Raw genomic sequence first — 14,970 nt, 5'->3', positions numbered from 1 at the left:
ACTTGGGTAAACAACTCTATGAAAGATCTGAGTATATCATTTGATAATAGAGTCAAAGAAAGCTCCAGGATAAAATGCATTTAGAGGGAATCTCTTCTTCATAAAAATTAAATTAGGGCTTTTGGTCAGTTCAACACTCAAAAGCTGTTTCTAAGGGTCTCAATTTCATCTCGTGTTTAAGGTTAATTTAGAACTTCAGTAGCCCATCAGACTGCGCTGGGGAACTCCCAGCTCTGGAGACCCATAAGCTGTAAGCATGTCTCAAAAAAGGCTATTTTTAGCAGAATGTGTGTAGGTTATGGAGTTATGTGTAATGGGGATGAAGACATCAAAGGAAGCAAAAAAACTGGGAGAACATGAAGAAGGTAGAAAATCTCAGATCCTGTCAAATACCTACTGACAATTATAATGGGATATAATGCCGAAGTGTTGGCACCACAGGGGAGACATTTTAGGACCTATCTTTCCTTTTCATTAACTCAAGCCCTCTGGAATTAGGCACTGTGAAGCCACAGGTAGAGGGGAAGGGCCTTCCCAGGAGGAAAGAGCAACTCCAACAGGGCACAGAGGCAGAGAACTGTGTTCGGGCTCAGTACGAGTCACCTGGGGGACTGCCAGTGGTCACGGGGGTTGGAGGCAGCTGATGGCTCCTCTCCGACATGTCTTCTGCAAGTGGGGTGATACCGCAAGGAAAATAAGTCCAGAAGAAAAAACATCCACTTAAAATGGTAAACAAATAGCAGCGAAGACTCTAACAGTAAATTAATCGCTTTCTGCCTGCCTTTCCACTGAATCACGACTCAGAAAACACTCTTTAGCCCACCCCAGGTCTTCAGCTTTCACCACGGGACTCTCTGCCACCAGCAATCACAACGATTTGTGATAATGCCCCATAGCCCCAAGTGCTTAACCCGAGTCCTGCCACCCATTCGCATTTTAATGAGAAAGTGCCTAAAAGCAAGAATCTGCTTTAGTATCACCATTTCCCTTCTTTTTCCATTCTGTTTTCATCGGACTGGTGAGACATTTCACTTTAAGTGTGATTCAGAATGCCAAGTTCAGAAAAAATATCTCCATAGTTACACACCTCTTTCCTGCAACAAAGTGCCAGTTCTCCATGGCTCTGCTTTCAAATTTTAAGTGCTGAAACACAGTAAAAATGCCTTGCTTCAATCATTGTGATAGATTCGTTCTCAGTTTTTAGCCAACAGCTAAAAACATACATTTTCCTCTATGCAAGGATAACTGAAAGAGCCCAAAGGAAATAATGTAAAAATCCAATTTACAATGTAAAAGAAAACTTTGTGTAGAGATACATCTGGTCCACAATACCAAACAGGAGGATTCAGCCTGAATTTATGTCAAAATGAGAGACATTCCAAAGAGTATGTATTTGAAAATAGAAGATATATGGCTTATATAAATACACAAAAGTAGAATCTACTAATACAATCTCTTAGCATAAAATGTAATGCTCATAAATTATTGCAAGTTTAACACATTTGCAACATACAGAGATTAAGAGCAAGATATTAAAAATTTATTGCATTATGTATATTCTTTCATTTAACACAAGTATGCCAATGTTGTGTAAGAAATCCCCACCCTTCTTTAGAAGACATTAAGACATTAAACAAGAATAATTTACAGAACACAAGTCCAAATACCTTCTACAGACAGCACACATTCAGAACATAAGCATATCCAAGTTATCAAACTTTTCTCCAACTAGACTCAACACTCAGTGTGTACCCCCCTGCCCAGTGCTCCTCATTATAATGAAAAAAAGAACTGCACATCAGCTCTGCTAAATAAGATCAGAGGAGTCAGTTTGTCTGGATTAATCTATCCATACAGACAATAACATTAGTTACAAATGCACAGCTGGAGTTACAGGAAAGCCCACAAGTGATTTTTGTTTGTTATTTAACTCCTGGTTCTAGAAATGTGAAATTATATCTACCTTGTGACTGTCTCACATTCTGATTTCTGCTGTTACGCTAAAATCATAATCACATCTAAACATTTGCTTTATAAATTATGAAGAAACGTAGGTTGCACCTGGACTTCTTCCACCGACTCATGGACTTATAAATAAAGCCTGCAAGTCCTATAAAAACATAAATTCACTTGACGCATGTGATTTCAGTAGCTGATGCCTTTTGGGACCTGTGATAATTTCAGCATCTGTTTGAAGGACTAGTAGCACCAAGTCTAGAGCTCTCCGCCATGCCTCTGTCTTGGCTGTAACATTATCATAAACGTTTAAACCCATCCCATGGCCAGCGAAGGGACCAGAACCACCCCTGAGCAGATCATCTCTTCTAAACTCTTTCCATATATATGCTGAGGGAGAGCCACAGTCAGCCGCTTTTTTGAGGTGATGATCAACTAAAGTACATGCTTCCAACTCCGATGCAGCTTTTGCAGTGTTACACATAACCACTGAAAGATACTTCTTCCAGCCGCTTGCTAATGCTGGGAGCACAACTGATTTATACTCTGTTGCAGATGCTGCCAGCCAAGGATTGTGAAACTCTTTCACGGCGTTTTTATTTGCTGGCTGTAAAGGCTGTTCTGCAAGCATCTGAATGTGACTAAGGCACAAGAGCTCCACTGCACCACCACCAAGAAAAACCTTCTTGTCATTTAAAGCGTGATGGAGTCGATATGCTAAAGTCCAGAGTTGGTCTTCAATGAGCTGCATCTTTGACGCTACAGTGGTGGTAAGCACAGCTGTGAGCAGGGGAATTCCTTGAGCTTTTATCCTGACTGGCACAAGCTCACCCAAATCCATTGCACGCCCATCACAGACCTTCCACAGCTCCGCTTGGGCCCCGCTCCCCACACAAGCAGCGTTCAGCTGGGTGAGGTATGTCACTGGCTGGGCACTGGTGACCTCCCCAAAGGCACACAACACATCCCGAGTCACAGAACCAATTACCAAGATACTGTTTGCTATGCATCTTTCCATTAAGTTTTCACACACATTCCCTTTGACCAAAACCAAGTTTACTTCAAAGTTTATCAGAATATCTAATGTACTGCTTAGCCACAAGTCTCCTTCTCTGCCATCCTGTAGTCTAGGATGCTCCAAGATGGTCCTTACATTACACGGTCTATTAAAACCTAAGTGACGATATTGTTCAGTTAAGTCACCATCCATTAGCAGAATCCGAAGGGGTTTGTCTTCAAAGTATTTGATAACTGTGGCTTGTTCTGGTGATACTAATGTGACAAAGCCTGGGGAGACATGAGAATAGCTTTCAGGCAGGCCCAGTAAACAGCACGTCACAATTTCTGCGATATTAAACTGGGAAGAGCCACTGTGTTCTGCTCTCTCTTGTTGATATGTGACGATGCTTTGTAGCAGTTTCGTGCTAGCCTGATTTCCGTGGCTCAGAGCCATGGCCAGGTGTCCTAAACCATAACATTCACATGGATCTGCTGATGGTCCTGAAAGGTATCCCTGAAAGTTACCTTGCTGACTTGAAAAATGGCGTTTTCCTAGAGTGCTGAAGTATCTGCTATGGGTTAACTTTTGTTTGTTACAGCTGGATGCGATAACATCACTTCCAGAAATCACAGATGTACTTTTGTCACCCGCTGGTTTGACAAGAGAAGCTATTGAACCAAAGCTGGCCAAAGGTGAAACCAAGCCCTTGTTAAAATTACAATCATTTTCTTGATGGGAACAAGAATTTATTGGAATTACTTCTTCTGGTGCAGAAATATCTTTCTGAGAATACAGGCAAATCTGAGCATTTAGAAGACTGTCACGTCCAATTTGGTGAGTTTTGTTTTTAAAAGCATTTGGCTTAACACTGCTAGAACACAGCTCTTTATTTACATCATGTATTGCTATTTGAAGACACTGGACCCTCTCACAGCAAGAGTTCAACCCCTCTGACATCACAGATACTATTGCTGAAACAGGGACATTCTGCTGGAGGCACTCCCCTACAGCATTGCTCCACGCACCAACCAGAAACAACAGGGTACTCATCCCAGTATTAAACTCCTCCTTTTGTGCCTGAATGGTTTCATTAAGAAGCTGTCCAGCAGCAGTAGTTAAATCCAAACTTTCAATCAGTCTCACAGCAGAACAAATCAACGTGCTTTGGTTGGTGCTTTCATCCACAATGAATTTACATGATTTCATTGGCCCCAAGAATGTTCTTCCAGCTAACGCCAAGGATGAGAGTTGCTGAAGTCCAATATGTCTTCTTGCATTCACATCCCTGAAAGCCATGGGCAGCAGGCAGCCTCTGTGAACAGAACACAAACTTACTGCTTCACCCTCACAGCACTTCAGAGTGCATATCACCAAAAAATTAAATTAACAGTCTAACACTGAACACAGCTGTCCTGTGAGGCTCTCTGTCTAAAACAGTTCTTCATCCTATGAACTTATTACGAGACATTGATGCACACAGTTGGTGAAATGGTACATTGCTAAAATACCATGGAATTTTTTCTTGCTGGCAAAGTGCTGTTAATTCCAGTGGTTTCTTAAACATGAAGCAGTACAGATTGTATAAAACTACCATTTCTCTCCTGACCTGCTATCTGGAATTTCAGTTATTTGCCTTACTTAGGGCAAAAGTTCATTAGAGCAGAATGGACAATTATGTGCAAACCAAAAGCGCTCTGTACAGATCCATCTTGGTACCAATAGTTATGCTGCTGATTTTAACCTTCAAATCTCAGAAAACATAATCAAACTTATTTTATTACAATTCTATTAATTCCATTTAGCACGCATCAATACCTCATTAAATGTGCATGAAAAGGAATGCCACTTCTTTGTGCCTCACAAAGCAAACTGCCAAGACTTTAAGGTTTTGATCTACTACTCAGTTTTAACATGTCAAAAATAAATCTTCTTTCCCTTGAAATCCCTTCCACACCATAGTCCTGTGGCAGACCATATGGATTAAACTAAAGCTTCCTTTTTTTGTCCTTTTTTGAATGAAAAAGTATACACACGAAGAATTAAGAAGCCTTAGCCAAAAAATAATTTATTTCATCTCCCTAAAGGTCCCTTTGCATGGTTATTCCAAATCCAGAAAACTTTTTTTTCCATCCCATTTGAATATTATCTCAAAAGAAGACAAAGTGTGAATTAAAAAGCAGAGCAGGCTGTCAGAAATAACCTTTATATGCTACAGACCTGAAGTTCTAGTCTAGCCCAAACTGACAAAAGAATTCCCCTTCAATTACTAGATACATCTTGAAGTACCAAAAAAAATCACTAACCAAGAAATTATTTTAGTCTATAGTTATCCATAATCAACAATTTAAGAAAAGGACTTTTAGATAAGCAGGTACTTTTGACTTTAAAACTGCACTGGGAATGCACATCTGAAAACCTCCATCCAACTTGCTTAAGGGTTTTTCTGGAAATTTTTCTTGGCGATGTCTTGCGATAGTCTAGGCATGCTATATATCCATACCAGTACTTTCAGTAATAACAATAAAACTAAAGAAAGGCTCTTTTTTCTTAACTGGAATCCTTAGCTTAATATCACAGCTAGTTTGTTTTGAAACGAACAAAAAAATTTAAGTGATTAAATAATAATCACGGTATCCAATATGAAACATGTTTCCCCCAGTTCCCGAGAAACACATCATTCCATCTGATTTCTCTTAAGGACTTACTAGACAGTCATTTGGTGGGGGGGGTTTGGTTGGCAGGGGGGGAGTAGATATTTTTGGGGGGTTTTTTTTGTTTTTTCTCCAAGATCACCATTTCTGAATTCAAGCAGTTCAGGAAGAGCTAAATTAGCTCTGCTCAAAGGCCCAGTAACAGCCTCTCACCAGCTAGGTCCTTGTCCTGTAGCTCTGGGCAGAAGGCCGTGCTGCTGTTTGGATGGCAGACAACTAGGGGAGGACTGGTGGGAAAGGGGTTTCCATTTTCCAGTACAGTGACCTTCTCACTCCCCAGTCAGTCCCAAATGAGGGTTCAGCTCAGCAGTATGAGACACTGTCTTATCAGAACAGCATTTTTATCTCAACAAACGTGAAAGCAAGACTGTTATGAAATATTAGTTAGTGCAGCACCTTCTATTGTCAGTGTGCTTCCAGCAAACCTCAATGCAGCCAACTAAGTTGCTTAGCTAAAATTTTCTCTGAAATTTAAGTTGAAAAATGTGCCCCTTACTTTCAGCTTAAACTCATCCTTTAAAACAGTAGCTTCATTTTGGACACCAGCCTGTACTGCAGATCCATAAACTTGAACCAAACAGACCCAGGGCCTGGCTGCAAAACAAGGTGAATGCAGGGCATGCACTTACAGGAAAGGGTTTTTGTTTCATTGCTTGCACAACCTCTGGCATGTGTGATTTACGATTTTGTGATACTTCTCCCCCCTTTTGTCTTATGCATGTTATTTTGGCAAGAACATCACACTATCCTATGCTGTAGGAACCAATATACTGCAGACCCAAAATTCAACTTTTCATCCCCATCCTGATCTCTTATATTTTTCCATCCAGTCTGAGGTGGAAAAGGTAAAGGGTCAAGTGGAATTACATTTTGGAGTCAAACACAAGCGACATCAGCAAAGAGATGGAGGCATTCTAGAGAATAAATGAACAAACTGGCAGTGAAGGACAGCCATGCATGAGACACCAACTACTGACAGCTTCTCCTGAGCTAACTTGCATGCTGACCTACTGCTGCCTGCCTCCTCGTCTGTCTCTGTAAGGAAAATAAAACGACCTTAGGTTAAGTTTATGTTTACACACACAGGTTTTATGGGTCTCAAGTGAAGAACTCTGGGATACAAGAGGTACACTAAACACTTATTACTCACTTTGTCTTACAGCACCTCAACCATGAAAGCTAAACTAATACAACAAAATTTTAGATCAGTTTTCCAAATTCATGTATTTCTGTGAAACACTGTGCAAAAAAAAAATCTCACATGTGGCACGCATTCTCTTGCACCAGCACTGGTGCACAACGAAAGAGAAAGGGGTAGAAAATGCTCTGCTTTCAGCTAAACCACCAAGTGTTTAGGTAACTGTCGTGACTTACCTGGTCTACCTAAGCGCCAGCACTATTATTACTAATGTAGGAAGAGAGAGAGCTTCCTAGAGTGGTGCAGCCGAACCCAAACGCCCGTGGCCAACCACCCCCGTGCCACTCGCGGCCTGGAAGCGGAGAGCAGCCAGCACGCAAGCGGGGAGGCGGGGGGCACCCCAGCAGGAGCCGAGGCCGCTCTGCAGGCGCCCCGGAGCTGCCCTGCTCAGGCCTGGTGGCGGCCCGGCCGCTCCCTCCCGGGCCCCTCGTCGGCCCCACGGCGGGCAGCTGCTGGTTTCTCACCGCTCCGGCTGCGTTTCCCTCCGCTCCCCGCTGCTGGGCTGAGGGGAGGGCGGGCGAGGCGACAACGGCCAGCGGGGCCGCGCGCCGTTGCCAGGACACCACCGCCGCTTGTGTCGTACACCCAGCGGGCGGAACCGCCTCCGCGCTCGCGCTGACATCACGAGCCGGCCGGGTGCTATTGGCCCGGGTTAGGGAAGGGGGCGGGTCCCCTGGTACGTCCGGCTCGCTCATTGGATAGTCCGTGCTGGCTGCACTCGCCTCCACCAGGCGGGCCGTGCCGTGCCGTGCCGTTAGGAGCGGAGGGGCCCAGCGGGCTGAGCGGAGCCGAGGCGGAGCGGCGTCCCTGCGGCCGCGGCCAGATGGTGAGCGTCCTTCCCCTCGCCGCGAGCCCCCCTTTTCCCCTCGCCGTCCCCCGTGGAGCGGCTGGCGCAAGCTCCCGCCTGTGCCCGCGGCCGAGTTTCGGCTTTTCCCGGAGCCCTCTGCTGCTCCCCGGCCTCGGGCGGGCGGGCAGGCAGCCCCCGGGCTCAAAGAGCCGTGGGGAGCTGGCGTGGGGAGCTGGCGTGGGGAGCTGGCGTGGGGAGCTGGCGTGGGGAGCTGGCGTGGGGAGCTGGCGTGGGGAGCTGGCGTGGGGAGCTGGCGTGGGGACCGCGCGGGCCGCCAAAAGGTTGGTTCTGTTGCTTGGTTCCCTCGCACAACGCGGAAGTCAACACCCCGGCCCAAAAGGCAAAGGAGAGGCTCCCCCCCACTCCTCGAGAAACATCCCCGATAAAACCCCAATAATCGCAAAATATGTCACCCGCTTTCAGGGCGTGAGGTGAGCCGGAGGAAACGTGCCTGGTTAATCTTAGCACAGCGTACTCCCGGTAGCGTGGGGCACACTATTTAAATGGCATTAGCCAGGCGAGATGAAACGTAAAACGGATTTGTGCAACTCGGTTTTGAGCAATGCACGTGCTACTCTTCAGGATCTTCAACGTTTTCACTAGCTGTGTAGGGGTATACGCAGGATGCAGGAAAAGAGGTTCAGGTAGTGTGTCAGTATTTTTTCCTTTATGCTCAGGAAATGGTCTCGTGGGTTTTTCCCAGAGCAGAATAGAGGTAGTAAAAATCTCATGCCTGTGTTAACAGCAGGGAAAAGTCAGACGTGTGCCAGACAAATTGGTTTGCAGTGCAACCTGGGAGGGACAAATCATGTTAAAAAATAAAATTTAATTTCCAAATACAACAAAATGGAATCTTCTGTTACACACTGGATATTTAAAAGAGAGATCCTAGCCAAAAACTGGTAACAATTCAGCAGAGGTAAGACATTGCTCAGCAGTAGCTGGAAAACAAATTCCTTTCTTGGTATTTGTTTTATTTAGTTTAGTAGAAGAGACTGCCCTTCCTTCCATGAATCTGCAGATCCAAGACTGAAGCACTAAAATCTGTCTGCTGCTGGTTTAGAAGAGGAAAACTCGAGGAAAACATCTTTCCTGCTGAATAGGTGGGAGGGGAAACACTCTGTACTGCACTAGCTTACACCAGAAGCAGGGAAGTGTCCTGGTGTAATAGTGCAGCAGCTCAGCGCAAGCAGATTAGTTCTCCTTAGGGGGTAGCTTCTGTTTTGATCTCACTGCTACCACAGTATGTTGTTACCTAGCTCGGCAGCGAGTTGGTGGACAGGCAGGCTAGAGCTACACTGCTTCCTTTAAACTTTGCTCCAACAGAGCAGATGCTCTCAGACGTCCCGTTTCAGTGCTGACTGAGGAGTGGCTGAACTGGAGTCCCATTTACATTCAAGACCCTATACAACCAGCCTTTTTTGCTGTGAAGATGATTCACTCATGTTTCCAGGTGAAACCACTCCTGACACATCAGAGCAACTGGCAGGAGGTGCAGAGGGTCTTAGTCATCTTAGTGGACTGTTCATTTTCAGACTGCCCACCTGTTTTTCTGGCATTACTCCTTTAATGAATGATCTTTCTGTTTAAAACACAAAACATGTAGCCCATGTGTGTATTCCCCAGTAACAAAGTCTTCAGCTTGTTTTCCTTCTAGAATAAGCTAAAAAATGAGCATAGAGACCCGGGGTCTACCACTTGCAACAAAGAATGTCTTCCACTTCTGCTACAACTTTACTGTTGTTATTTATAATTTAGTTGTGTTTTGAATTTTCCCCGGAGTGGACTATTTCTTTTCTCTCCTTTGCTTTCTGAAGGCATCCAACTATAGAAAACCTGGCTTAAGTACAGCCCAGCGGAAGAAAAGTGGCTTGAAACCTGAACTTACAGAAGAGCAAAAGCAGGAGATCAGAGAAGCTTTTGATTTGTTTGATACTGATGGATCTGGAAGCATCGACATAAAAGAACTGAAGGTTTTCAAACTTTTTTTTTTTCTTGGAGCAAAATATCTTTGGTCTCAGAATTGTAGCTGCTTTTTCTGTTTGTCCAGCCCTAACTATTTTAAAATAGTTTTGGAGTCTGAGTAAGAGTAAGGGCTTGCTGCCATGACTGAATTTGAGGTGTACTAAATGGTTAACCTGAGAAAGCTCTGTGTGTAATACTTCAGAGCAGACAGCTTCTCTAATACATGGCTAGTAGATCAGATAGCTTTGAATATCTGAGCATATCCTTTGAATATCCTCTGTTTAGGTACACACAGTACACATTTCAGTTTTCATGACTGGCTAAGATCATTGTTCCTGGGAGGTGGACTTTGTTCTGGGATGAATGTCAGAATCTCAGATTTTTTTCTTCATCTCAGAACTAAACGCACAGATTTTGCACGCATTCAGGAAAGATACGACCATATTTTCATACATGTAATCCAAAATGTACCTGGTTTTTATTTTAAAAAAGAACAAACCAGAGATCCAAGCTGCATTTCAGTAGCAACTCAGCGTATGTGCATACACACAGTAGTACGAGGGGGAAGATTATTTTTAGTTCTGTCCCTGTTTTTATGTGTCTGATCTTTATTTAAATGTGAATCTTTTATCTTAATTTTCTCCTTGACCTTGATCTCTCACATACACACACTCTGCCTCATTTTCTGCATATGTAACAAGAAGCATGAGTTACCTAAGCCTGTGGCTTATCTCCGGATTTATTTAGAAGTACTTATGCTTGGTTAAGGAGAGCGTGTTCCCTGAACGCAGATTATACATGTTAGAATATAGTTCTTAAAATGGACTGAAACGTTTTAGCATCAACCATTCAATGTTATGTTTTTCTTTTTCAAAATGAATTTGAAATAATGGCTATTTTACAGTAGAAAGTGTTCCCCTCTGAAAGACAACATGGAACATTTTCAGTTGTCCCATTGCAAGAAACTGGTCAGAAAATACACTTCAGTTAAATGTTAAGTTTCTGGTGAGTTGGCACTTTCCAGTAGAAGAGTGTTTAGTGAAAAAATTTCTGCTTAATATTAACTATTGATTTCCACTAGAGCATATAGGGAGAACGAATGTTCACAGTTCAGATCTTCCTCTAGTTACGTGTTCTTGAAACTTCAGTCTCTGAATTAAATACACTGTAATCATCTGGCACACCAGGACTGTGAAATTACTAATAAACACTCAAGTAGCAAAATCATTGTTCTAGGCTGGTGAAATGCCAGAGTCTGGTTTTAAACAATGTTAATATTAAGCATCTGTACAACCATCTACAGAATTGTTTTCACAGTAACACTTTGCTTGTGCTCTGTAAGGCTCAGAAGGTTCTCTTGTCTCTCCCTCAACCAGCACAGCAGTCAGTCTTCCCTTTGCTGAGGCTGAGACACTCCCTCCTCCTCCCCACCAGCTAGCCAGAAGTGCTAAGAGTTATGCATATGGATTTCTTCTCTGTGTACTGGATTGTGTAAACTAACTGCATGTAATCCTGCACCCATCAAAATTAATGGGCATTCTGCCCTTAATGTCACATGAAGCTAGATCACATCCCTGGTCTCCAACCTCCCTTGAAGTCCCATTTTGATAATCCAGCCCCTCTAGGAACTACATAGATTGGAACCTTTACCTAACTCAGACACAAAAAGCTTCTCTTAGTTTCAGAAATATATCCATGTTCTCCATGGATCTAAAGAGAAAGTATGTCTGAGTCTTAAGAATATCAAACCTACACTACTACTGTTTGGAAAGATAAAACAAACTGGTAAGAGGTATCAAGATGTTTTCATTGCAGTGAGTTGTTATTACAGTTTTGGGTGAGGAAATTAAACAAGCTTTAGTGCAGCTGCTGACACTATAGTTCTGGTGGCCTCCTAACAGAACTGCTTTTTGGCACAGGTTGCAATGCGTGCTTTAGGCTTTGAGCCAAAGAAGGAAGAAATTAAGAAAATGATAGCAGATATTGACAAAGAAGGAAGTGGCACCATTGACTTTGAAGACTTTTTGGCTATGATGACACAAAAAATGGTAGGAATTCTTAACAGAAATTCTTGTGACCACATAAAAAAATACCAAAAAGGAGTATCTCAGTGGCAGGTGTTTTCAAATTAATGTATGTTTTACTCTTGTTTTAGAGTGAAAAGGATTCAAAAGAAGAAATCCTGAAAGCTTTCAGATTATTTGATGATGATGGGACAGGAAAGATTTCATTCAAAAACTTGAAAAGGGTTGCCAAGGAGCTGGGAGAAAATTTAACAGATGAAGAACTTCAGGTAAATTCTAAGAAATTCAAGTAAATTCTTGCCAGAGCTTTTCAAACAGGCACAGACCAATCCTGTGGCTCCTAAGGACTGGGTGGAAATTTATGCCTAAACAAAAAGGGTTGAGAGGTCAGAAATATGAAGAGCAATCAAATACATAGTTTTGTTTTCACATGAAGTGCTTCTGATTTGTTGTTTTAATGAATGGAAGATCTTGTGTTCAGAGTCCAGTGCCTGATCAAATGTACAATATGTTTTGTAGGAAATGATTGACGAAGCTGATCGAGATGGAGATGGAGAAGTGAGTGAGCAAGAATTTTTGAGAATAATGAAGAAAACTAGCTTATATTAATATTTGTTGCCTTGCTCCAAAAGATAACCTGGAAAAGACTTAAATTAAAACAGGGCTTGTGTCTCCTGCCTATTTTCTACCATATAAAGAAAGTCTGACAGGACCGATTTTTGGTTCATTCTTCTTTTTCAGCAAAGTTAATTGGGGAAGGGGGGCCTCAGTACCCAGAACTGTTAAAATGAGATACTGCTGAAGTGTAAAGGAAGGATGACTGAACCTGCAAGGCAGGGTCCCTTCCCCTCCCCCTTGGCAATTTCACTGATTGCCAGTTTGGATAAAGAAAGCTGTTTCAACTATTTAACTGAAAGACATTTGACTTGAGATGTGAAGATCCCTGCTGCTGCTGCGAAAGGCCACTTTTGACTTTCCTAAGGCTACAGACCGGAGGTACAAGCACAGTATTTTTATGCCTTTTAAGGCTTTTGGGTTATCTTTTGGTATTTGTCTCCTTTTGTTTATTTCCATGAAAGACTCTAAAACCAACTGCAAAGCTGTCTTTATTTCTGTATGAAACACTGTTTTGCCACAGCAAGTTGTTTTTGGACCTAGTGGGAAGCAGATGTAGATAACCAGGTTTGGTTCCTCATTTGGAGCTGTGTGCCATCAGCAGATGTTCTTCTGTTTATCTGATTATCTGAAACCTGCTTTACTTGAATGTAGCCTGCTTGGATTATCAAAGTTTATTGTATAACCAGTCAACATCTTGTGCCATTGTTCTTACTCCCAAGACATTACGGAGCTGCTGTTATGCCAGGATTTTAGGTACCTAAAAAGTTCAGTTCTGTGGTGCGTTGGGATAATTTTTTTGTCTTTGGCTGTTTACAATGAAGTTGCAGGGAGGACTCACATCTGAAGTGAAAAAATAGCTCACCCTGGACATCTGTGGAATGCTGAATATATTTAGATCCATGCAATCCAAATTCATTTCAGACATCACAGGTTTGGGGTTGTCTTTTTTTTTTTTTTTTAGGAGTACCTTCATTTTATCTCTTGCATATACTATCAATCTAAGTCTTACTGGAGAGGCACGTTTCCTTCTGTATTAGGGTGACGGCAGTGACACACAACATCACATCAGATTATGTGATTCTGCAGGAGGGTTTTATCCTTCGGTCCTGATTAGACAATCAGCTTCAAAACTGCAGGGAAATGGCATAATCCTACATCTCTATTAAGGTGCCTGAACGAGAGTTTGTTACTGCTCGTAGTGAAGTGGCAAGATGTCAGAAGGGTTTGATGGGAAGAGGAGGGAAAGAGCAGTGTTTCAGCAGTATCTGTGAAGATCCCTCTTCTCGTCAGACAGCTTCTGCTGCTTGACAGCGCTAAGGAGGTTTGCAGAAGAAAGGCAGAGCCCGTCCCTGGATTAGCTCCTCGCTGCAGCAGTGAGGGCCCAGCAGGGGGAGAATTCGTTTCGGGAGTGGAAAGGAGATGTGTTCACTTACGGATCTTCTCGGCGTGCAGCCAGTGTCTGAACAGCTCCAGACAGACCCTCTCTAACCTGTACAGGAGGAGGCTTAAACCTGTGGGAGAACAGGGACCATGAAGGACCTTGGAAAACTCAGACCTGTGAAGTCCCCTATTAACATATTCAGTGGCAGTAGATGTAACCTATAGTACTGTAAGCATTTTAAAATGTCTTATTGACTTCATATATGTGTGAAATAAAACTGTTTTGCAAGTTAAGGACTTTTGTGTGCTTTATAACTTGGTGTGCTTACTATGAAAACTACATTTTCAAAACGAATTTTAAAGTGTTAAATGGTTCACCCAGTATATTTTCACTTTCATTTATCTTTTCTTTCTAAGAGAGAAATTCTTAGGTGCAGTAGTCTATCAGATAATTCCTCTCCCTCTTCCACTATGCTGATTAAAAGTTTCTAGTACTAACCACTTAGGTTCAGGAAGGGAAATTTGAAGTTCTAGCTGATGATGGGGAATCCCAGAGCCTATTAGAGTGACTGTACTTTTTTTTAATGCTGCCACAGGAAGAGATTGATGACTGTTGTTTACCTATGATGCATGTCACTTCCCTCTTCCTCTTCTAATCCCATTACCTGACTTCTAAAGGTAGGAAAAAGACACACAATCATACCTACCACATACATTACGATGATGAAATGCTATTTCTGGCTTGCCCATTAATCTCTTAAATCTGGAATGGCAAGCAGCAGCTGAATTAGCACAAAACTTGCAAGGGTTCACGTAATAGAACAAGTGTCTCGTGGTGCTTTGCTTCACGGGACAGTGAGGGGGATGTCTTGTCCCCTCTTCAGCCACAGGCACCGAGTGTGATGGCAGCAGCCCACAGCAGTACTGTGGTTCCACGTGAACTGTTTGCAGTGCCTTCGTGAATCCTTCCTGTCTCTTCTAGAATTTGACCTTTCACATTTCTGTACACGGTGGAGGAAAAGGAGCCCGAGTGAAGCCAGTGGCAGAACTCATGCGTTAAGTTTTGTGTGAGGAACGGGGGCTGAACTGCCTGCTCAGGAATTTCATCCTTTCACTGCGCTGGAGAAAGTGACTCAGATCAATGAACTGAGAAGGTAACCAGCAGACATTTTTCCTGGGCTGTGTTCTAGTGCCTACTCGAGTAGCTTACCCTAAATGGAGGGCTTTCACTAGAGGAGACAGATAACTTGCACCCCTCCCCTCCTCCTCCC

The 14,970-nt window shown here is 43.0% G+C and overlaps 2 protein-coding genes across 3 annotated transcripts; one reads left to right on the top strand and one right to left on the bottom strand.

Moving 5' to 3' along the window:
* Nucleotides 1-1,496: 1,496 nt before the first annotated feature.
* On the bottom strand, nt 1,497-7,423 carry BBS12 (Bardet-Biedl syndrome 12). Its single transcript, XM_074821495.1, has 2 exons — nt 7,042-7,423; nt 1,497-4,268 (listed from the first exon to the last, which is right to left on the bottom strand). The coding sequence occupies exon 2, from the start codon at nt 4,250-4,252 to the stop codon at nt 2,111-2,113; it is 2,142 nt and encodes a 713-aa protein (XP_074677596.1). The 5' UTR covers nt 4,253-4,268; nt 7,042-7,423; the 3' UTR covers nt 1,497-2,110.
* A 165-nt stretch (nt 7,424-7,588) lies between these two features.
* Nucleotides 7,589-13,993, top strand: LOC141923117 (uncharacterized). 2 transcript variants are annotated; one of them, XM_074823606.1, is made up of 5 exons: nt 7,589-7,691; nt 9,530-9,685; nt 11,597-11,725; nt 11,833-11,970; nt 12,221-13,993. In XM_074823606.1, exons 1-5 carry the CDS (start codon nt 7,689-7,691, stop codon nt 12,308-12,310), a joined length of 516 nt encoding a protein of 171 aa, XP_074679707.1. In that variant the 5' UTR covers nt 7,589-7,688; the 3' UTR covers nt 12,311-13,993. The 2 variants fall into 2 exon arrangements, with proteins under 2 accessions (XP_074679707.1, XP_074679708.1); XM_074823607.1 differs by lacking the exons at nt 7,589-7,691; nt 9,530-9,685 and adding an exon at nt 10,582-10,682.
* Nucleotides 13,994-14,970: the final 977 nt, after the last annotated feature.

Source organism: Strix aluco, chromosome 4, assembly GCF_031877795.1.
Source record: "Strix aluco isolate bStrAlu1 chromosome 4, bStrAlu1.hap1, whole genome shotgun sequence".
Lineage (NCBI taxonomy): Eukaryota > Metazoa > Chordata > Aves > Strigiformes > Strigidae > Strix > Strix aluco.
Note: the sequence above shows the minus strand (reverse complement) of the source record. Positions and strands in the feature narration are given on the sequence as shown.

Bases quoted from the DNA above. Each gene is read 5' to 3' on its own strand.
- BBS12 (XM_074821495.1), bottom strand. From the start codon at position 4,252: ATGGCTTTCAGGGATGTGAATGCAAGAAGACATATTGGACTTCAGCAA.
- LOC141923117 (XM_074823606.1), top strand. The intron at 9,686-11,596 runs GTTTTCAAACTT...TTTTTGGCACAG, and splicing joins TCGACATAAAAGAACTGAAG to GTTGCAATGCGTGCTTTAGG. The intron at 11,726-11,832 runs GTAGGAATTCTT...CTCTTGTTTTAG, and splicing joins CTATGATGACACAAAAAATG to AGTGAAAAGGATTCAAAAGA.